Source organism: Microplitis mediator, chromosome 8, assembly GCF_029852145.1.
Source record: "Microplitis mediator isolate UGA2020A chromosome 8, iyMicMedi2.1, whole genome shotgun sequence".
NCBI classification, from domain to species: domain Eukaryota; kingdom Metazoa; phylum Arthropoda; class Insecta; order Hymenoptera; family Braconidae; genus Microplitis; species Microplitis mediator.
Genome location: NC_079976.1, coordinates 9,976,120 through 10,001,108, shown reverse-complemented (window position 1 = coordinate 10,001,108; position 24,989 = coordinate 9,976,120). Strand labels below are relative to the sequence as shown.

The 24,989-nt window shown below is 32.0% G+C and overlaps 2 protein-coding genes across 6 annotated transcripts in view; one reads left to right on the top strand and one right to left on the bottom strand.

The window, feature by feature from the left end:
• Nucleotides 1-24,989, bottom strand: part of LOC130673095 (uncharacterized) — a 332,376-nt gene that overhangs the window by 229,037 nt on the left and 78,350 nt on the right. For all 4 annotated transcript variants that reach the window (XM_057478008.1, XM_057478010.1, XM_057478011.1 and 1 more), the window contains one exon: nt 20,040-20,102. In XM_057478008.1, coding sequence (XP_057333991.1) covers nt 20,040-20,102 — 63 coding nt within the window. The remainder of the gene's footprint in view (nt 1-20,039; nt 20,103-24,989) is intronic.
• On the top strand, nt 5,390-8,450 carry LOC130673100 (uncharacterized). Of its 2 annotated transcripts, XR_008990832.1 has the most exons (4): nt 5,390-5,959; nt 6,007-7,577; nt 7,660-7,870; nt 8,235-8,450. XR_008990832.1 is itself a non-coding variant. In XM_057478021.1 (3 exons), exons 2-3 carry the CDS (start codon nt 6,120-6,122, stop codon nt 8,236-8,238), a joined length of 1,755 nt encoding a protein of 584 aa, XP_057334004.1. In that variant the 5' UTR covers nt 5,390-5,959; nt 6,007-6,119; the 3' UTR covers nt 8,239-8,450. The 2 variants fall into 2 exon arrangements, 1 of the variants encoding a protein (XP_057334004.1); XM_057478021.1 differs by having other exon boundaries at nt 6,007-7,870.

The window sequence follows — 24,989 nt, the reverse complement described above, 5'->3', positions numbered from 1 at the left end:
TTAATGTTTTACTCCAACTTAGCGATTTCACTAACAGATTATCGTCCGCAAACTAAATTGCTTCATTTAAATGATCGTTATTATAAACTCAACATTTATTTTACATATACTTACAACACAGCTTTCAATAATTTAAAAAATTAAGCAATGCAAACTTCAAACTTTGATGGTAAAACAAAAATATACAGTAGGAGTCATGTATTTATAACGTACTTACTCTCCGAAAATGAATCAGTGAAATTCACTTTGAATTAATGAATATTCACTGGGAACCAGCTATAAGTATACTGGTTGAATTAGTGGTATGCTTATAGCTGTAGAAATGGTGACTATTCACTGATTCGCAGTGAATTTCACTAATTCATTTTTAGAGAGTAGTCACAATAGTGCCTACCAATAAAAATTACCCGCTAAAAACTTTCGTGAATTATCTTGCTAACGTACAGACGTCCATACAGAGAATCTGGGTAAAGGTTCATAATCGGGGCTCTGCCTGTTTATATCAAGCAAAAATCCAAAAATAGGCAAATTGCCTTGTTTCTTTTCATTATATGTATTGACTCTTAAGTCAACCACCAAATCTTAAGGTGTATGCCTATTTGCCATAATATTTGTAGTTTCGTCCTAAGTACGTTAACGGACTCGTCAGTAAGGCTATGTTAACGTATTCTTATCTTTGACTACATCTCTTATTAGTACGCGCCAGCATAAAACTATGTTGTGGGCTTCAGTCAGACACTATACTAGCAAGGGGAGGCGGATACCGTTCAAACTACTTGCAACAAAATGTTAGGTGAGCTGTTGTACACCGTTAGAGTATTGAACTAACAGAAATATGCTAAATTTCACTATTACAAGAGTTCAAAAAATTTTTATAGCTCTTAGGTGGAAACTTGGAACTTTGAAAAATATGTGGAGCCCCACTTATAGACCATTACCAAAATCTGACATGACTGCATGCACGGAGAAATTATTCTCCTTTGAAATGCTACGGTGTCATAGTAAAGCCGGACTATGTTGACCACTTGACGAAAATTTAAATAAACACATGCAAAAATTATTATGACCATAGTAAAATTTCCAATGGTTATATCACAAATTAGTGTAAACATTGTAAATTTGACTATGGTCATAGTAATTTTTGCATGTTCTTACTTCGATTTCCGTCAGGTGACTAACATGGTCCGGCTTTACTATGACACCATAACATTTCAAACGAGAATAATTTGTCCGTGTACGAAAAAAAAATTTTTCAATGTGTTGACCATTATGATTAATCGACTCAAAATATCATCCAACTTGTTCCTTAGTATCATGGCTTACAGTAGTCTACTTATTCCATTTCAATGTATGACTTAATATGTAGATACGATTTAATATTATCGAAACGATCAGAAATTATCAATTATTTTGAAACAACTACATAACACCCTGAGAATTCACGCTTGAGATGTACTATATATTTTAAACCAGCAATTTATCAAAAAGATTCCTCTTTTTGTTATCAAAAACAGAAGCGCGGAATTAATTAAAGCCACGCGAGACATTAAATTATTAATGATTGAATAGAACTGTACTGTTTTCTTTTTTCAAAAGTTTTATATACATTTGTATACGTATATATTTATTTTATTTTCCTTTTTGTTCGCTCTAGAGACAGGGTGGGTGCCGGGGATATTCAGGTCCCGCAGTGGCCATTCGTCAAATATCACGATGGTAGTAGGATTTCTCAGGGAACTCGATCCATCTTTTTCGTAGATGGCGAAAGATCGATCCTGCTCACGAAACGTTCCTCTTTTTTTCCTTTTACCTTTTATTATTCTCATTGCTACAGCAGACTATTTTTCTCTCTGTCACTTTTCTCAACTCTTCTCTTTTTCATACTTAGAAAAATATCCCGGTTCTACAACACTGACGGGTGCATTTTCCCGGTGAATTTCAACGACGATATCTCTTGTCTCGTGGGGAAGCATCAGCCAGTCTCGTGCTCGTCAAATTTATTCACGTCACGTTATAATACAAATTCGTTCGGGGTCACGCTTATCGTACTATTTCCTCCTTTCAGTAAAAAAGATAAATTTATACGTGCAGCTACATGTTTAAATTATTTAGATTGATTAATCAATCGATCGATCGGATAATTGCACCACAGAGTACCAATTAAATTACTTGATTAATGTAATGCAATACCTAATATTTAACTTAAATACGAGGAAATAATTTACGACCGCAGATTTAAGTCTATATAAAGATATATTCTGTGTGCTTTCATTATGACTAATGACCAATACCGACCAAAGGATTCCCCAAATACCCGGAAATTAAATTCACATCAATGATCCCTTTATACTCTCGTCAACCCAACATCCTATATATATATATGGACGATGGTCTAAATCAAAAGAATGCTATTCAAGTTAGGATAAATGACTTTTCATTAATTTATAAATTCCGCGACGAATTTATTGGGTTTTGTCAATTTAATTGGGAAAAGGGGCCGATTGGACAATTGTTGAGATCACACGGGTCAGTTGTAATTTCGTCCACGCGGCAGCTGTCTCCCATCATACCAGCGTGTCGTTCAACTGCAGTTATTATTCAATTCACCATTCTGTCAGAAATAAAAAAAAATATTCAGATAAATTTTTTTATTCTGATAAAATTAGTCAATACTTTTGTTGGCTGACGTAGACGTGACTATTGTTGATACTAACATCAGGATATTAATTGATGCTATTTGATAGGATATTGGACGGCAGAGAGGGAACATAATGATTACAGGCGAGGGTGGTTGGCTGCATAAGCCGAAGGCAATCGCTGCCATCACGCGGAATTTCAAATTTAGTTCTATCCTATGCCAGCCGAAATTAAACAATTTAAGACCACTAAGGCATGGTTTAATGTAACTGTCAATCACAGTTCCAAATTTAGTAATTGATAATTTTCAATCTACTAATTCATAATGACCTGAAATTGGCTACACAATCATTGACTCATAATTTCAATGCAGGGTAAATTGAGTTTTAAATACAACAAATTATCAGCCATCGAGCGAAATTTCGGGTTATTTATGATTTTTAAGCTCTGACTCATCATAATAAATTTAAAAATGAACTTAGGCTGTTAAAATGATCATGCATGATAAAGAAAAGAAATAAATAAAATAAAAAATACTGTGATGTAATGGCAACAAGTATGTTGGATATTTGTGCCAAGAATTGAGTCAGACGTTTCTATTCATTTTCTTTTAGTCTTTCCTCATTTCTACTTTTATTTTAGCAAATAGCAAATGTAGAGTAAAAAAATCTAAAGTAATACTAGTACTAGCTAGAGTTTTAAGTTGTAACAGCGCATGTGTTACATATACATACATATATGTATACACCTATATGTAGGTAATGTCATGACGAATGTGAAAAGCACTCGATTCTTTATGCTATCCAAGAGACAGAGTGCCAAGAAACGAAAAGAAATAAATAATATGAAAAAAAAAAAAAAAAAGAGAAAAATGAATAAGAGTAAAAGATGGAAGAAAAAGAATTTGAAAGAAGTATAAGTAGAATAAGGAGAAGGAGAATAAAAAAATAAAAGTGTCGTAGCCTGCGGAGTCAAGAGGATCGGGGGAATAATTTTAGATGTATGAGATTTTGAGTATAGAGCTACTACTACTTCTACTACCACTACTACGAAAGATCGCGAGGATGCTGTACATTTTGTGGTGTTGAAAAGTACCCTCTGTGTTGGTAGGTACCTCTGGGAATACGCAAATGTCCAATGTTCTCGTTTTGCATGTAAAATAGTCTCTCAAAAGTCTATATTCAAGAGGGACTAGAACTTTACTTTTTGTCACGATTTCTATTTCAGTGTATTTTGTTTTATTACCGGGTTCTAGTGTTGGACGTTTTCAACTCAACTGTCTCTTTACAATATATAATATATAATATATATATAATAGTAAGCGTAGGAGCAGAAGTAGGAGTAGAAGTAGGAGGTTGTACTGTGCTGCTGCAGTGGCTGCCTCTCGTTGCCAGGATTATTGAATTTCCTGTCATCTCCAGAAGAAATACGGTCTATTTACTTTGGCAGAGAATAAAGGGACGTTCTGCAACCGTTGGAAGTGTAAGGAAATCAAAGAACCGACAACGCTGAGAAACTTTTTACGCGACACCTTTTTATTGCAATCACAATCTTTAATTAAGACTTTGCTGGCATCAGCTCTCTGAAACTCAAGTCTTAGATGCTTTATATATATATTTTATAATGTTTGCTGTTGAGTGTAAAATATAGAGAGTCTGGTGTAAGACGTTGAGTCCATTGTATTAACAGTCTGACAATTCATTAATTTAAACAGATAAAATACCAGTGGGTTTAGTTTTAAATGTAAATAAATGAAATAATAATGAAATAGTGCGTTCACGAGACTGTTTTAGAAAAGGTAGTTTATCTGCGGAGTTTAAATTTGAATTTAAATTTGGAAACGTCGAAAAATAGAGAAAGAGGTCGTGGCACGAGCGGTAACCGTGACACAGGACGAACCGCTGGCGCATAAAATCATAAAGTATGCAAAATCCAAATGCAAATGGTCTTCGTAGTATGCATGAAAATGGGGAAAACGTATGAAATATTGGATATGAAATATGCGAACCACCAAAACGAACGCTTCCAAGAGTATACAACCTTTTATTTTTATGATAAAAAATAAAAAAAATATAATATTTAATATTTAAAAAACAGGCGATTGCTTTTATTAACAATGCGCGAATTGTAATGAATCATGAATGTTACATGAAGTGGTTTTTATAAATTTAAGAACGTCCTTTCGCTACTCGTAAGTTCAACTTTTGAAATTATTTATAAATTTTTAAACTTATTCCACCTATTTGACATATATAGAGAGGAAGGGCGGGGAAAATGGGACCGCTAAGAAAATAATGAAATTTTGTCGATTCGAATACGCTGGGTCTTATTTTTTTTTATTATCATTTTGGTAATTAAACCAAATTTCTAGTTACCATTGAAAAAAAAAATTTTTCCCGGGCGGGCAAAACGGATCATCTCCAAGTGAAAAAAGAGATTTGCAATAGCGTGAATAAATAAAGATAAAAAAAAAATATACAAATAAGTTAATTCATGATGATACTTATATTTTACATTGATGAGTGATTTTAACTTCAAGTAATTTGCTTTTAATTTCAATAGAAATTTTTAACAATGTAAAATATATTTGAAAATAAATACATAATTGAAATAATGAACGTTGAAAATTAATTTCTGAATAATGAAGGGCATAATATCGGGATTGAAATGAAAACAATAAATTTTATTATGCATTGAAGCGACGGTATTGATTGAAATAAATAATTAAGTATCGATGATGGGTATTATTTTAATTATTGGTGTTTTCGTGATGAAAGAGCAATACATTTATTTGCAATGTATATATGTATATATATTGAACGTGACGGAGAAGTAGGATAGTAATTGATGGGGCGTAAGCGTCACCCCTTTTACAATGGGAGGCATTGTTAGCTAAATTCCGGACACGCGGTGACGACCGGACGAGCGGAACGAGTGGAGGGTGACTTATCTCGTCAGACCATCACGCGCAGCCGTGCGTCTCGGATACCAAATTAGAAATGCTCGTTCCAAGAGATTTAGAGTGAAAATGACGAATAGAACAAGAACACAGACGAGAACAAACGCAATTTGAATTAAGGGGTTAGGGGTAGTCAGAATTTTCAAAAAATCGATTTTTTTTTTTTTGCATTTTCTTAAAGTATAATATTTTAAAAATATTGTGTGAAAATTTGAAGTGAATCCGACAAATTCTTTTCGAGTTATTTAACAATGACCAAAGGACGCTCGGGTGCTACGTGGCATTCGAGAGCAGGTAGCTAGAAACAGCTGCAAGCAACCGACTTTTCGGGTTTCATTGTCATGAATATCTCCCCATTTTAATGTATTTATAATTATATATATCCTTCTACATATATTCACAATTTGTAGGTAGTACAAGAACTGAAAAATAATTTTTGGTTGCCAGTATACCTGTAGTCGTTGCACTGATCAGTCGATAGTTTTGTGATAAATTATTTCTCAAGTGAATTAAATTATTAACCATGGGACGTGATTCTAGAAAGGTTTCAAGAGAACTTCGGAGTTCTGAAAAAATTAATAAGTCGCGTTCAGTCAAAAGAAAGAATGTTTTTAATCCGAAAACAGCCGAACGTGATGAAAGTATTCAGAGTACATCTTCTAAAAAATTAAAACAAAACACTGAAGATGATGTACCTGAAGACAGCAGTACTGAATTTCGAATAATAAATTTTATTCAGGTATTCACTGCAATTTCTGCTCTTATAAAATGTAAAAAATGTGATGGAAATGTAGTGTTTCAAACAGCAAGTACACGTGGGCTGGGATTCAAAATTGTAGTTGCATGTAATAACTGTGGAAATGAATATATTCCTTCCTGTTCTTTCGTTGGGCATTCTTATGAAATAAACAGACGTTTCATTTTTGTAATGAGAATACTAGGAATAGGATACGAAGGATTGTGCAAGTTTTGCGGCCTGATGGACATGCCGTCTTTTTTAGATAAATCTACGCATACAATTTTACTGAAACAGATTTTGAATTGTAGTAAAGCCGTCGCAGAAACCTTCATGACGAAAGCTGTGAATGAAGAAAAGCAAGCAATGCCAACAACTGAAAATGAAGATATAAATCATCTAACTGTATCGGGAGATGGAACCTGGCAAAAACGGGGATATACATCGTCATTTGGAGTTTCTTCTATAATTGGCTATTTTACTGGAAAGATTCTTGACATAAACATTAAAAGTGCATATTGTAAGCTATGTGAGTATTGGAAAAAAAAAACAAATACTGTTGAGTTCGAGGAATGGTATCAATCGCATGAAGATGTGTGTTCTGCTAATCATCAAGGGTCTTCTGGGAAAATGGAGGTGGATGCGATGGTCGAAATGTTTTCGTATTCTGAAACTAAATATGGAGTTAAGTATGCCAACTATATTGGTGATGGTGACTCCAAGACCTATTCAGGAATTATAAAATCAGATCCTTACGAAAATACAACTGTAAATAAAAAGGAATGTATAGGGCATGTCCAAAAGCGGATGGGGAGTCGATTACGTACGCTGAAGAGTAAACAAAAAGGTCTTGGTGGTCGAGGTAAGCTCACAGGAAAATTAATAGACAAACTAACTGTGTACTATGGTTTAGCAATACGCCGGCATTGTGATTCTATTGAAAATATGAAATCTGCTATAATGGCAACCTTTTATCACTACGGCTCGAGTGATGAAAAACCGAATCATGATATGTGTCCAAAAGGCGAAGAATCTTGGTGCTCTTACCAGCGCGCTGAAGCAAGAGGAGAGCTTGATACCTTTTCTCACGATTATTCTCCTTTACCTTCTGATGTTTTAAAAGCTATCAAGCCTATATACGAAGATCTTAGTAATGAAAATTTACTTTCAAGATGTGTAGGTGGATTCAATCAGAATAATAATGAAAGCTTTAACCAACTAGTATGGAAAATATGCCCAAAAACGGTAAATACTAGTTTTACTATCGTACAAATAGCTGCATACGTTGCTATGTGTATATTTAATGAGGGTATAAATTCATTATTAGTCTTGATGAATACACTTGGACTTAATTGTGGGCCTAATTCTCATCGGTATGCAGAAAGAATGGATGCTGCACGTATCAAAGTAGCAGATAAGCGCGCTAATGATAACACCCGAGAAGGTCGATTGCAACGTAGGCACCAGCAAATCGATATTTTGGAAGCTGCTATGTCGGCTGAAGAGCTATTATATGGTCCAGGAATAGATGACTCAGTGTAAGTTATTAAATAATTCTTATAATTCGACATAAATCCATAGCAAAACTTTAAATGCGTTTTTCTCAAAACTATGTTTTCTGAACTGGTGATCACTGTAACTTAAAAACTGCTCGGTAGATTTCAATAAAATTTATTGTACTTTTGAAATACATTAAAAACTCGTGCCTGATCGAAGGATTTTTTTTTTTTTTCAAAATTTCGATTTTTTTTTAACAATAAACTGTCGGTTTTTTTCTCGAAAATTTGAAAAAAATTTCCTGAGGCCGCCATTTTGTTAATTTCGAAAAAAAAAAAAAAAGCTTCGATCAGGCACAAGATTATCTATTAATAAAACTAATTTTTCTTGTCCGATTGATTTTAGATGAATCTCCAAGGACTTATGATGATCACCGCAAAGGACTTCGGGAGGAACGGGCTCTACAAAAACAGCGATAACTTTTTGAATTATTAATTTTTTTTTTTGAAATTTTCGTGAAGTCAAATCGAAACGTGTTCTAATAAAGCTATGTTTTTATTTTTGTCAAATAAAGTAATTAACTACAAAAAAAAAATTATTGAAAATCATCATTTTTTCATACCCCTGAGTACCCCTAACCCCTTAAGAAGATTCGGAGATTCATAAGTAGAGCAACTGTCAACTTATACTGCTTTTATTTATTATAATTATATGCTTCTATTATTTGTTAATACAAATAATAAGGGGGAGAAGTAAAGTATACACGGGACCATTATTTTGTTTTATTTGCTATAAAAATACTTTTTTAGTAACTCGATAGGTTCAAAAAATGATAAATTTTATAGAGAGACTTGAGAAAAATATTTATAAAATATGAAAAATTATGTCACGTGGATTTTGTCACTAAACTATATGTTGAAAGTAAGCTGGGATAAAATGGCAAAGTGGACACTGCGGACAGAGCTAGAAAAATATTAAATCGTTTTAATTTTTCTAGAGAAAATAGATCATTTTTAAAAATATAATCGTTATATTTTTTGGACTTTCTCAGTTTATTTTTAGAGTAAATATAAAGTAAAAGAAAAATTATTTTTTTATAATTAATGGAGGCGAGTAGTCTAAAATAATAATATCTTTCTGTGTACCAGAGCTCTATGGAAAAAAAACAACGACTTGTCAGGATAATTTAATTTTGGGTAGAAATTATTGAATAAAAAAAATTTATCGTTTTTCCAAGATTTTGATATAACTGCATACGAGGAGTAAGTGTTCTTGTTTACCAGGCTATGACGTCATAGTAAAAGATTAGATCGCAAATTACTGTAACTATTCGTCCCCGTTGTGTGTCAATCTCACAACTGCAAAATTATAATTTTTTCAGAAATCCGTCAAAACATCCATTCTGTTACACGTGCGTTAATAGAAATATTAAAATTCGAGTCTTTCGAACATTCTGTTACAATTATAAAAACTTGAAGCTTTTTTTACGCAATAGCAGTACTAAAGAATGTTTTTCACCTATAATTTTAATTATGAAAAAAAAGGAGTTAGGAGGTTTACCCAGAAAGGGGACCTATTGTAAATTTTACTATGGTGATGGAAATTTTTTCATGTGTTTATTTCAATATGTGTTACGTAGGCCAACATGGCCCGACTTAACTATGACACCGTCGATTTTCGTGTCTCTGAATTTTTCAAGCCCATACCTTAATTTCTAAGTTCAAATTCGATTATTATTACCTACGCAGCCCAGTTTACTCCAATTTCACACATACATTACTTATATTAATAAAAAATGACTTGCATTAGTTAAGAATCTCGATAAATGAAATTTTGACGAAAAATAATTTTATCACTCTGTCTTGCCTCACTAGACCATTTTCCCCCACTTAAACATACTGACAAAAAATTTAATTGTTTTATAGATCCGAAAAATTTTTAAAAGAAATTACTAAAATTACGCTGACTCACACAGAAGTCAGAATTTCGAACGTGAAATTTAATCAAAAGCTTAACAAAAAGTTTAAAAAATAATTGATAACAAGAGTAAAATAAAACTTAAAATTTGAAAAAAAAGAAAAATAAAAAAAAAATAACAATTTTTAGTTGCTCATGCCATAGAGAGAATGTGGTGCTTTTCCCTGCTGTGAATAGTGAAGCCCGAGCCTGGTTGTTCATGACGCGTGGAAATTTCAAACGTTTTTCATCAGTCAGCTTGGATACGTGACGTGTGAACCACACTGAGAGAACCATTGTTCCATGAAAAAACACATTGCATAATGTTATTTTCGAAACGCGTGTTTCAACGCACCGGCGTTACACTACTGGCTCTCTAGAGCAACCATTGGGAGTCAAAAGTCTCTCCTTGTCCAACGTTTCGTGATTCCATGTTATTTTCACCACAATAAAAATCAAATTTACAATTCACTAGTTATTTTATGCCGCACTAAATATATACAACAAAATTTGTGTCAAATGACAGAATAAATAAAATAATAAAATGAAGAACAAAAAACGAATTTTTCATTTTATAAATTTTAACATCAAACGTGATATGTGAAAATCGTCGATTGACGATAGAAAAAAAAAACACGTAGAGTGGGAGGGCGGAGTTAGTTTACGCTGGCAGTTTTTACGAGCTCCAGCAAAGGGGCTCAGGTTACAGCGTTTGAAAATAAAATAAAATAAAATAAAAACATAAAAATAATAAAAAAAAAAAAACGGAAACGAAACTGAGGGCATAAAAAAGAGAGAAGAGGTGGAGGGAGGAACGAAATGATCGTTAACTCGGAACATAGGGTGGTGAGCAACAGGGAGGATGTGAAGGAGACAGAAGAGGTTCAAGTAAAGAGATAGAGAAGGAGTAAAAAGAGAAATAACGAAGCTGTAGAGTCATCTCCCCTACACTTAAAGAGCTTTCGTATCCAATGGATATTGCAAACGGGACACATTTGGGCCGCGACAAAATTCGCGTAAATAAAATAAAATAAATTCATAAAAAAAAAAACGGGAGAATGGGGCAGAAGAAGACATCATATTTTAACAGAAAAAAAATCTTTTTTTGTAATTTGTAATTGTTTATCTGCAGGGTCGAGAAGAAAATATGGGGTAAGTTGGTCACCCTAAATAGTTTGATCTATTCCCGGTCACTGTTATAATCCTTGATTTGAAAACCAGGACAAAAATATTCCAACACACAAAAAATCGTGAGAAATATTGATGTTTAATCAGGACTTATCTTAATTTATCAGGATTTTTCGTTTGGGATATTTTTGTAGAGATCAAGTTGGTAGACTTTTATTGCCTAGTATTTTATTGTCTCGGGTATTGACCGGTTACCAGTCTGACCGTTTCAAAATTTTGACAAAAAAAAATGTTTCGTGCTTATTATCTAAATTATTTTATTGCAAATCGGCAAAAAGCTGATGATAAATTTTTTCTTTTACTTAATTTATTTCACATAATTTTTTTAATTTTCCCACAGAATTAGAATTTCTTTTTTAATTATTACAAGCATTACTCTTTTTACTATTATCAATATTAGTCAACACGGAAAATTTTTTTTTGACAAAGCTCCAAAATAGTCACACTACTTGAGATGACCAACTTACCCCATTCTTTTTCTAGAGACTATATGTAAAAGTTTCTCAAAATTTTTCTTTTTTTTTTTTAAATTGTGTAACATTTTGGCTCACTCTCCCCTACTTTTATTTGATAATAAAAAAACGATTGAGTGACATGTGCGTCAGTGTTAGGATTGAGTTTGTAGAGGCGTTTAAAAAATACGTAATAATTTAATGAGAATAAAAAAGGACTCAGTCGGTGATCGATTTGTATGGCCGATTAGCTAGAGGAGGAGTGAAGGTTAATTACGTCGGCGAGAGTAAGAGAGTATATAGTAGTATAGTATTGAGAAAAAAAAATATCCATCATCACCTGGTGGTCGAGATTGATTTCCTAGCGAGTCTGGTGTGGTAGCATTGCGGCCAATGGGCTTCGTTGAGTCATTACGAGGCGAGAGTATTTTTTTCTCTGCATCGGGGTTTATTTCCGTCGAGAGACAAATGGAGGTTGAAAGTAGAACCAACGGCTGTGTGTATTGAAAAAGAGTAGGAAAGAGGGAGAGGGGAAGGAGTAAAATAGCGAACGAACGAGTGAAAGAGTGAGAGTAACTCGGCTCGGTGGATTCTCGAGTCGGTATCGGTTTAATATAAAACGATTTTACGAGCCCGAATGAAAAGGCCATTAGTCGCTGTCGATGGAACTGCGCTAAGGGCAAAGAGAAAGAGGAGTACTGAGTGAAAAAAATGAAAGACGATGAATATAAAAAGGGAGTGAGTTGCGAATCTTTGGGATTTATTACAAGCGAGTAAGCATCAGCTTAAGTGTAGTCGTGATCGACATCGGTCGCCCGCGAATCAATTTTTATCGAAATTATTATTTAAGTCCTCTCCACTTTATCACTGATAATATAACTGATATATATATATATATATATATATATATATATATATATATATATATATATATAAAAAGAGAGATTCTTTTATCACAAGTGTTATGATGGAATTCTACTTGTCGATTTAACTTTTATTGAAATATATTTTAAACTCCGGATTTAGATTGAAAATTTTTTAAAAAAACTAAACCAAGTGAATTTTTTTTATATACGATTCGAAATTTGTTTAAATCCAGTAGCATAAAAAAATAAAGTTATTTACCTAGGAATTGTTGAATTGAAAAAAAAAATAATAAATAAATAAATGTTAGTTTTAATAAATAAACAGTTTTTCCAACCCAGCTAGTGAACATGTTTGCTGAATGTAAAAAATACGCAATATTTTTCATTGTAAATAGCAAAAATTTTTTTTAGTGGCTTTTAGTTTTTAAAAAAAACATGTCTCTATTGAGGAAACTGACAATTAATCGAGAAATTTTTCCGCATACATTTTTTTTATTCAATACTTCATAGAGGAAAGGGAAAATAGACACCAAAATTCTATACTTTTATCCCGGAGTCATATTGACACCAAATATTTGTGGGCTAAACGAAACATTTAATTAGAAAAAAAATTCACTGTTGACAATTTTTTTCGAAGACCATTATACGTCTTTGCTCCTTATATTAAAAATAGGAATGAATGAATAAATTAATGAAAAAATGATTGTGATTAAAGCAAAAATTAAAATTTTTAAAATTACACGTCAAATTTTAAGTGGACAAATTAAATTAAAAAATATAAATGAGAAAATTAATCTCGGGACTAAAAAAAAATTAGAACAAATTTATAGAGCGGGAAAAACGAGACCGCTAAGAAAATAATGAATTATTGTGCATTTGAATACAGTAAATTTTCATTTTTTGACTCCCATTTAAAGTAATTGAACCGGAATTGCCAATTGACCTAGAGAAAAATTATTTCCCCAGGCCGGCAAAACGGATCACTTTCAAAAAAGTTAGTTGTTTACAATCGTGGCTCCACACATTTTCCAAAGTTCCAAGTGCTCACACCTTAAAGATCTATAATTAAACTTTTTCCACGTGTTCTGCTACACGGCGGAAAGAATTTTCTGTATGAGTTTATGTCTCTAACACTACATATCTATCCGAACCTTGTAACTAAAGTATGCAAAATTGATAAAAATAACACAAAATCATGCAATTTTCCAAAATAAATTTTTCTAATAAATATAAGTAATTTTATATAATATACCGTAAGAAGGACGGTGGCGATAGAAAAGTCCACCTAAGAGCTACAAAGATTTTTTGAACTCTTGTAATAGTGAAAATTGGCATATTTCTGTTATTTCAATACTCTAACGGTGTACAACAGCTCACCTAACATTTTGTTGCAAGTAGTTTGGACGATATCCGCCTCCCTTTGCTAGTATAGTGTCTGACTGAAGCCCACAACACAGTTTTATGCCGGCGCGTACTAATAAGAGATGTAGTCTAAGGCAAGAGTACGTTAACATAGCCTTACTGACGAGTCCGTTAACGTACTTAGGACGAAACTACAAATATTATGGCAAATGGGCATATACCTCAAGTTTTGGTGGTTGACTTAAGAGTTAATACATAGAATGAAAAGAAAAATATGTCAAATAGTGCAATGTAGCACGGAACGGAAAAATAACAAACAAAATCGCTAAATCAAGCATAATTTATACCTTTGGTATACACTTATACCTTATTAAGGCTTAATGATCACCTAAATAAGCAATTATATCTTCAATCCGCTGACAAATGCCAGAGAATGAAACAGGTCTCTTGGCCATTTGCCTATTTTTGGATTTTTGCTTGACAAAAACAGTTGGAGCCGTGAAAGTACACAATTACCTCAAAAAAAAAGTAAAAAAAAAAAAAATAACTGCAAAAAAATTGGTTATATATAATCTCAGTGAAAAAAGAGATTTGTAATTCTATTTTATTAAGTTGATTTGGACAAGATTTCAATTAAATATATTAATAATACTGTTCATAAATAAAGATGCTGAGCAAATAAAATTATTAAAGATCAAAAACATGTAAAATTTAAATACAGCGAAAACACCATATAAATACACAGTACAAAATTTTTCGTATTTATGTAAAGAAAGAAGTCTGTGTTAAAAATTTTATGATAAACATTTAACATTGTCATCTGTTAATTTAACATACTGCTTTTGCGTTGTTCGATCAGGCCATTTTTATTATAAAAAGATGTTAATTGAAACAAAGGTAATATTTACTTAGTGTTACTGTCCAAACAAGTGTTAACACTTTTCGAATGTAACTTTAACATAAAGCGCGTGTTAATTCATTAAAGTAACACAAAGAATGGGTTGAATTTACCGTAGTCGCTTCTTAAACTTATATATACATCAATTTATATAAGTATCAAAATAACACAAATAAAAATGTTAAATCAACACTTTACGTGTGTTGCAGTTAACATTCGAATGTATTAAAGTTTTAGAACCGGTAACAGAAAATATTAACATTTTTTTGTGTTATTTTTTTTACACAAATGAATAATGTTGAAACAACATAAAAATTTGTGTAAAATGTTGTTCTAACACACAGTTTTGTGTTAATTTTTACAAAATTTTGTGGGGCATTCAAAATTGTACAAAAATGATGATAAGAGTCGTAAAGGTGATTAAAAACAATTTTGAAAGAAAAACAAAATTTCTGGCCAACCCTCCTCCCACCTCCTTTCCACACGCCCTTTTATTGTTACACATAAATTCCCTATATTTGTTACACATAAAAAAAATATCAGCACACAAAGTGATAGGAGAAATTTCCACTTAAGTTTGTCGACATGATTCTTGCGACCTGAAAAAATAAGAATCGTGATCGCAATCCACTAGATCCTTTTTCTATATATATATTTCTCTCGTATCACTTGTTTTATCTTTCCCTTTAGATACTCGATCTCACACTATTTTCTCAAATATATATGTAGTCAATAGAGTAATCCACTATTTTACTGATAAAAACATCGCTGACATTCTGAAATGTGACAAAAGACTAAGGGAAAGTCTCGTCCTGACTAAGAAAGAACAAGATACCCAACTCGACTTAATATTCAAATGGAACTGGGCCAATGGAATTCCACTCAACTGCCTAGAGACAACTCAACTCCCTTATTTCGTCCATAGAAAATTTTATTTTTAAAAATAATAAATTGTCCAAGTAATATAATTTATATTTATGCTCACGATGAAAGCTCGGATATTTTTTATGTCAAATTATTCTTACTTTAAATCCCATTTAAAATTTCTTGGACATTTATTAGACAAATATTCATGATTTTTATCATCTTTATCTTCATTTTCTACCCCAACTTATTTTTAATCTAACAGATTTCTTTTTATATTTTTTATTTTACGCTGCTTTTTTATTACAAATGCCTTGAGTGTTTAAACAATAATTATGTATAATATCAAAGACCTATTTCAATGAGTAAATACATCATAAATGTAAGCAAATATATAAATATCGTTAGAGAATCGTAATAGAGTTGACATTTATGAATCAACATAGAACTTTGTCCTTGACATAAATAAACAATTAATTTAAAAAATATGACGAAAAGGGGCTCAGTAGATCCTGGGGCAAATTAGGACTTGAAACAAAATTTCTTTTGTTTACCAAATTATGGAAGCGGCCTATTGTACCCCCAAGTATACTTTGAAATTATCAATGTAAATTTTATTGACTCTTATTGGCCACGAAACCTCAGGCAATTTTAAACTTGAAATATATCGATAGAAATTCATTTAAAAAAAAAAGTATAAGATACCTTCATTGTTGTGAATCCGAAGCTTTACAAAAAAGCTATCTTACAATTTTTCGAACAACTTAATATTTCTAGAGATATTGGCAAAAAACCAATCAAACTTTTTTATTGATAACTTTAAATTTACAAGGGAATTTTTTTATTTTATTTATTTAAAAAAATATTCTTTTTGAATAGTTAAATTTCTTTCATCAATCGCATTTCAAAGTACATGTATTTTCAAATAATTTGCCACAAGATTTAGTTGGAAATATTGATTAGTTTCATTTTTACAGCTGATTAAAGACTCTGAGGTCTCTAAGTGTGAGCGTTGAGTTTAAAATACTTTTGGATCAAAAATTTTCTACAAAATTCTAGGGTCATGCTCGGAACTTTATATTTTTGAGATTTTGATTATTATTTCACGTATTTTTAAATTAAAAATAATTTGGAAAATCAAATACTCACACCTCAAATTTTTATGCTGAAATAAAATTTTACAGATTATCTTCTGTAGCAGCTAGCGATTATTTTTTCCATGAATATTTGGTTTTTGTTGTTTAAAGTGTCAATTAGGTGGAAATACGCGATTGTTTCCTTTGACTATTCAAGAGCAAAATCCTGGGACCGTCCTTAAACATAAGTCAAGTACTGTGTAGAATTATAAAACCATACTCAGTGCGCATGTATATCAATATACAATAGTACATTAACGCATTGAGTGGAAGGTGCTTTCGACAACGAGCGTGATTGGTTCACGAGCCGTTAGGCGAGTGTTGCCAACATAGGAGTGTCGAAAGCTCTTCCTACTCAATACGTTACAATAGTTTTTGCATCGAATACACGGTAAGAAATATTTTGCGGATACCACTATGCCAATTCGGGCGTGAACGCCATACTTTATGGTATCGAAGATTTTTATAGGTTGTAGAATTGTATGCATAGATGATTCGACCATTGCGAGAATAGTATCATTAGCGATAGTTGACGCGAACGCAGCAATGTCAGTATGGCCGTCAGGCCCTGCGTTGCTGTATCCACATTGTTTCTGGCCGATAAACCAAGTCTAACGACATCTATATAGTTTTGGTGGTAATACGATAGTGTACATTGATTGACACGCCAGAAATTATGGCGGGAAAAACTAGTAGCATTGTGCCCTCGGCATTGTAGTATGGGTCTCAGGGCCATGCTGTTTCGCCGTGCCTGCTATGCATACGTGTGAGCAATACAATAGCTCCAGTACTATACAGTATAGTAAATAACGCCATACTTCTGGGGCTTATTATAATACTGTCTTGGAATATTTCACATGCTTTTTTAGTGTCTGTCTTGAGACCATGCCAGCATGGTGTTGAACGCCATGCATTTCTGACCGTAAGTTCAAAATATTGTACTTATTACCCTATTTAAATGTACGACATGAAATGTATGTACGAATAATACCAATGAAACAGTCGGAAATTCTTAATTGTTTTGAGGCGACTATAGAGCACTCTAAGCACTTCACGGCTGAGGTGCGAAAAAAAAAGAAATAATTAAAATGAATAAAAAGTAAAGACATTACAAAAGAACAAGAAAATGACCATCGAATCAGATCCATTTTATCTCTTTATTATTGTCTTCAGATCCTTTGAATAATTTAATAATTAAGACGGAACTTTTGTAAAAGACGGGCGTTAAAGACGCGAAAAGAATATAATGCCCAATGTATATATATATATATAATAAGGAGTTAAAAAAAAATAATAAAACAGAGCGAAATAGCTTTAAATGGGTAAGCTTACGGCATTCTAAAAGTTTTACCGAGACTTTGTCGTTCTATTCGCGCAAAAGCTCCATTAATCCTGGAGCTTTCGACTTTGGGAATTCATTTGCAAAACAAAGCCATTAACTATGCAAGGAAATCGTTGGAATCGAATCTCCGATACTTTAAAAGCGCTTTCCTCAACTCGATACTATTGAGTAGTCGGTACTGTCAAATAGTCTTAACAACTTTTCCGCGGAAGCCAGATTAATTTTGTTATTATTATTATTACTTTTTCTACCGAAATTATTTGAACAAGCCGATTCCGCATTGGATACCTGCATTTTATTGAATTTACGATATAATACAATCTGAACAAAAGTATAAGCTCCAATGCTCGTAAACTTAGCAATGCTGACGTTACTGTTCCTGTAACTTTGTAAGAAAGCTCTTTTAGATGGAGATAGAAGCAGGCAAAGGAAAAGTAAAATTTTAAGACGTGGAAACGCATCATGAAACTTGATGCTGCTGTAAGAGAACTGAAGGCTTGAAATATTTAACGAGTTTACACTCTCTCTCACCCTCGACCCGTAATAACCTCCTTTAAAAGCTGAGCATTAAAAAGAAATATAATAATAATAATAAATAATAATTAAAATCTTCCTGATTTCAATAATTAGGCGGAGGTAAATATTTAAAAAATTGCGGGCTTATTTCTGTGGAAACAAAATGAAAAAATAAAATAAAATTGTTTCGCAAGTCTTGGGAATATTAAGAGTAGTGAGCAGTTGAGTTGATAAGTAAAATAAATAATAAAAATAATGTTTTAATAATTTGACGATGATGTTAACCGATAAAAGTTTTGTCGAGAGAGTTTTACAAGTATATCTTAACTTGTCTTGTCTGAGATGTACTGGGATGGACTTGGATGCTTGCGTAATACCACCGGTCTCTACCACCGACTGACCCACATACGCGGGCTTTATTTAAACTCGGTTCTCTTGGGCACTTTTAGTCTAAACTTTCGTGTAGTCTCCACTTCCTCAGCTGCATCTTTCACGATGTCTCGACATAGCTGCTGACGCTTATGTGATTCTTTCCATCTTTAACCATCTCCGATTCTCAAACGCTGATAAATATAACCGCACATCCGTGTATCTTTTCAATACATATAGATATATATTTAAGTACTGTCGACATGTCGTCATTGGCGTATAACTTTAGCAAACATGTCACCATTAACTCAACCATTAAAACCGTTTGTCTCGTTAATCTTTCATCCGGTATTATTTTTTCATTTAAATCAACAGCCCATTTATGAATACTTATATACTTAGTATATTTATTGCTACAGTGACCAGGATTAAACAGTTTTTTTAAAACAATTGTTATTTTAAATAGAAATTGTGGAAATTTATTTACTTTTAGTGTAATTACTCAAAAGCAATTGATTTTATGAGAAAAATTAATGAGACCTTTTTTATAGAGAAGGAAATTTCCTACAAAAAAAGTATGAGGCCTATTTTTGATAGGAGCAATAGTTTACAAATTACGGGCAGTTAAAATTTAAAAGGAAGTGAAAATTTTAATTTCGTAATTTGTTCTATTAATAGACTTAAGTTTTATAAATTTATTCAAAAACTATTGATTTTATGAGAAAAATCAATGAACACTTTTTTGTAGGGGGTAAAATTTTCGATTATAAGTGTCAATCTAAATATTGATAAGCACAGTACTTGGTAAGTTATGATTAATTGAAAACTAAAGTATGTGTCAGGAATAATTTCTTTTACTGTTTCACTATATAGAATTTTTTATTTTTATTTTCAGTAAGAATTTTAGACCCAGAGTTTATTCGCAAGTTGTAATATGATAAAGCGAATATACTAAAAAAAATTTAGACCGATCGATGCGTAAATTATCGAGGGTTGTTTCTGCGTGAAATCGTATTTTGTTACGTGACCCCTGACCGCACGTGTCTAACCGCGATTCTGATTGGTTACATGGAAAAAAAAATACCTCTAGAAACCGAGCTCGGAAACATTAATTCAGAAGCTATATTTAGAAAAAATTTATCTTTGCTCAAATAAAAATCTCAAAATTGAGTTATCTAATAATATTATTATTTAATTTATATTCCGTAAAATTAAATTAAAATAAATAATTTATTATTATTATTACTAATTTCATACTCACGGAATTAATGGCTGTCATGCTGCCAAGACGAGCAGGAGCTGTGTCCACTAGCCCGCTGTCACTCTGCAATAAAAATAAAATTTATTTTTTAAAAACAGTTCTTTAATTAATTTGATAAATATTTGTACTAGAAACTCAGAATATCCTAATTATTTTAATGAACTACGACCTTAGGAAAAAAAAAACGCAATTATAAATGTTGAAAACAATAGCTTTTTTTATCTATTTAATAATTTTAAGCATTAAACTAATGACGCTCTTCGTTTACCTCTGGTTATCTCTCAACATCATGGATTGAGTCATAAATTTTTTTTTTCACTCATATTGTTAATTAAAATTGCACGAGATAAAATGTTCTTGTGGGATAAAACGGTGAGCGGCTTCGTCAAATTAAACCATTAATTATTAGAGACTGCACAGGTGGTCTAGATCGAAGTCGAGCTGATACAAAATATATATATATATAAATTTGAAATAAAATAACCATTTAATCCTCTTATATATATTGCGATGATCTAAAGTTTTTTTTTATCTTCAAACTGTTGACCAAATAAATGATAAAAATGTAATATCTGTACTTAAAAGTACAAGAAAAAGTAAAAGTAATTATTATTTAAGTGAAAATGTCAAAAGTCTGATCGTAACGGTAACGCGGATAAAAATGTGTATTGGGTTTGAAGAAATTTGAAAACAAGAATAAGTACAAGAACAAAAATAAGAATAAGAATAAGAATAACAATGAGAAGTAAGCAAACATAAAAAAAAAAAAATGTGAGAATGCTTCAGGGACAAGTTGTGGAGGACGATGGGAATGGGCTACCGCGTGTTGAACATTTGCCAAATCGGTTATGCACGAATAAATTTTCGTGTCAAACTAAAAGAGGTAAACTCGAAATATGTATATATATATATATATATATATATATATATATATATATATGTATATATATATATATATATATATATATATATATATATGTAAGACTAGATTTAACAATAATAAGAAGAGTCAAATACATAATTAAACTACTGGATGATGAGGAATCAATAATGTGGTAGAGAACATCGATAATAATATTATTTACGAACGAATAAACTTGAAAAGTAGTTTTCTGGTCGAGTCTAGAAAGCCAGCAAACCGCTACGTTTCTAGCCAAGTGATCGATATTTCCTCTGGTTTAGCTTGGGTCCAGCAAAAGTCCAGTTGAGAACGGACCTTATTCCAACACCACCCATGGATCTTTCATAGAGAGCTTGCGCAACTCGCATTCTCTTTGTGATGTAGATCATCTGTAGCACTGTACGGTCTAGCTTAAACTTTTGAGACCGTGGCTTTGCGTTAACGATGTCGAGTTGTCCTCGGAAATTCAACACAACTTGGATCAATATTTAAACAACACAACTTTGAGATACGCCGTTTAAAATTTTTTAACCATTTTCAAAGATAATTGTCATGGAAATTTAATAAAATTTATTTGTTTTACATGAATATCGATTTGTTGACATAATTTAAAAAATTGAAGCATAATTTTTAATAAAAATCAAATGGCGACAATTTAAAAATATATGTTCTATGTGATTACTCAAAAAATTAAGCCGGATTTAAGCTCAAATATTTTTAAAGAGACAATGCTAATTGCAAAAAAAATCTCCTTCAGGTTTTGTTAATTGTGAGTTTATTACAGTCCTTTTGTTAAATTCGTCGAGCATAAAAACTGAATTATACATGAAAATAAAAAGATCTTGAAGTTAGCAGACAATTGACAATTTTCAAATTTTATTTTTTCAAAAAATCAATTACAAAAAAATAACAAATAAAAATATGCACATGTAGAAAATTGAAATAACTATAGGTGGAATTTTTTTTAATATTTTTTTTTTGCGGCTACAACAACTATTAGCTTTAAAATTTATATTATTTAAAACTAATTTACTTATAGACGAGAATAAAAACAATTATTCAAATGAAATAAAATGAAATACATTATGATTTTAATGCTTATGATATTTATCACTCGTAAATTAAAAATTATTTATAAATAAAGTAAATAAATAAGTTAATTTGTAATGATATCTATATTATATATTTATGACTGATTACAAGTAACCATCTTTTAATTTCAACAAAAATTTCCAACAGTATAAGTAAAAAACCCCATTTTCATTTTTCTAATTTCCCAAAACTATTTGAGAATTTAAATTCCAAATAATTTTAAAGCTTTTACTCAACTATCACAAATACGAGTACAAATTACGGAGGTAATGTCGAATGAATGCGAAACGTTCCTTGGTTAGTTGGAATAGGAATACGGAGTATATACGAGTATAAAGGATACCTTGATATATATATTTATATATGTAGATGTAGATATAAAATGAGGGAGAGAAAGATGAGGCGATTTTGCCGCGGGCGTACGTCGTAAAGCGAATTATGACTCTCACGTAATTTACGGTCTGGATAGATATAACTACTCGGTCCCTCGTGGATATATAACACACCTGTATCAGGTATCTCATACATTCATACAGATATATCATCACATATATGCTCAGAAAAAAAATCAATGTGATATTGTATTGTGGTTCCATTGCGTTGCGTTGGGATCAGCAGGGGGGCACTGTCACGTTCTTGTGATTTGTACCGATCGTGAGTTTGCTAAAAGACGTCGGTTATATATATATTTATTTATATATATATAATAGAAAGCATACAGTAGACTAGTTTATAGCAGTCTTTAGTTAACTAATGCCTCGTTTTACTACTAGACGGATTCTCTGGCAACCTGGCTGTCGTTAAATGAAAATTTTATTGACCATTGCGCCATATAGCCTTTGTGAGTGTTAAAGTTAAGTCTAATTTAGACTGATCAAAATAGTAAAGAATAAGAAGTATAAGAAGGACAAGAACAAGAATAATAGGAATAAATAAAATAAGAATGCGAAGTAAGAGGTTGCTTTGTCTTGTCACGTTTAATATAATTTCTATTCTGTTTTCTCACTCAACTTATTGCAACTTGGGTCTTGCAACATCCTAATGATTTACTTGCTGTCTCTTAAGAAAACTTTGTTACTAATACATTCATATATATTCGTTGTAAAATTATTTTCTCAGTGCGTAAGGCATTAATTCAAATTTTAAGCGTGAATTTGTTTATGGCTTTCATAATTTAAAAGATACAATGTAAGGCGAATACAAATAATTTTATTGGTCCGACAGTTTCCGACAAATTATTTTGATGACTCGCGTGATAGAGAGAGAAATGATGTACCGTAACAAAAATAGAGGAGTATAAGTGTTTTGAAATCTACAAAACAGAAAAATAATAATATCCCATGCAGGAGCTGCCAGAGTTGAACGACGGGGCCCTAATTGGCCCAGCACTGGGGAGCCTAGCTTTGGCACATCTATATTGGCCCATGCTTGGCTCAAGATTGGGTACTCAGTCCTGGCCGTTACAATGATTACCCAGGCTTGGCGATTCAATGGCAAACCAGACTTGGGCCAAGGTAGGATTACCCAAGCTTGGCTATACCTATGGTTTAATAAGTAGATCATATAAATGTATCAGTTCAACATTAGTAGACTCGTCAAGTAGCTACCGCTCGGACCCAGCAATCAGAAGAACGGCAGTTTGTGCCCGGAGCCCAGCAGAATTTTCACCGAGTTTTTTCCACATCATTTACCTCCCTTAGATAGATTAAACGTTAATTATCATAAATTCTACGAGGTTAATAATAATAAAATTTATTTTTAATTAAATTTATTCGTTTCTGCGATGCATGGGCCAGGACTGGCAACGAAGCATGGGCCAGGTCTAGAAACCAGGACTGGCCCTGTGTTATCATTCCAGAGTTCTACCAAAGCTGGCTTACAAGCTTGCGCCAAGGTACTACATACTTGGGCCAAGCCTGGGCCCGTCGTACTTTCCTCTCTGGGATTTTATTAAAATTACGAAGTTATCATTAATTGAGATAAAAACAATGTTATTACCTATAAAATATAAGCAATATCATTTTTATTAAACAATCAATTGCATAAATTTTTGATCACTTGTCAAATAAAATATTTAAGAATAACATAATTGTTATTTTTGTTACAACTTTGACGCTTTGTATAGGGTAAAAACTGATTTAAAGATGTTTATTTAATAATTGCAATTATTATCATGATAATTGAATTTTATTTTTCTTGCTGATTTAGTTTGCAAAGCGACGAGAATCATAAAAATCTGTTTCCCATATTTTATAAAATAACATTGACATCTCATTGGGGACAAATAATCTGTGGATTTCTTCATAAATTGGTAAAACTGTCGTACTCTCTAAAAGTGAACTAGCGAAATTCACCAGCAAATAGTGAATATTCACTACTTCATTTTTAGAGAGTAGCATTAATTTTTGAAACAATAACAACTTTTTCTTTTTTATTAAAAATACAATTCGACTTCTGATGGTTTCAAAATAAATATACTCTTTTTTAACACCGAAAAAAATTTTAACACCGTTTTCGAATTTAAATTTAACGCTGATAAGTTTAACACCGGGATAGCGTGGACTTACACTAGTTTTTTTTTTTTTCAACAGTGTACGCATGATTAATAAGGTGTATAAAATTACAGAATAAATTGGCATTAGCTAATAATATAAATCGTGTTGATTCTTGACGACACTTCTGTTTGAAATATCAGCCGTTAATTAGACTGCGAGTTTTGGTCGACAAGGAAATTCATTACTTGTCATCTGGATGACAATGAGACCTGTCCAAGTTTCTCGTATTAGGTATAGTACTGCTGAGTTGAACGTTATTAACGTCTCGTCTCAGTTTCTCACTTATTATATAACAGGTTTTCCTTGTGGGATATCATTTCTGTCTCACGTCGGCAATTCATTCTGAGATATTCCCCACATGTGTCTACAATTATCTTTAATAATTTATATTTCGAGTATTAG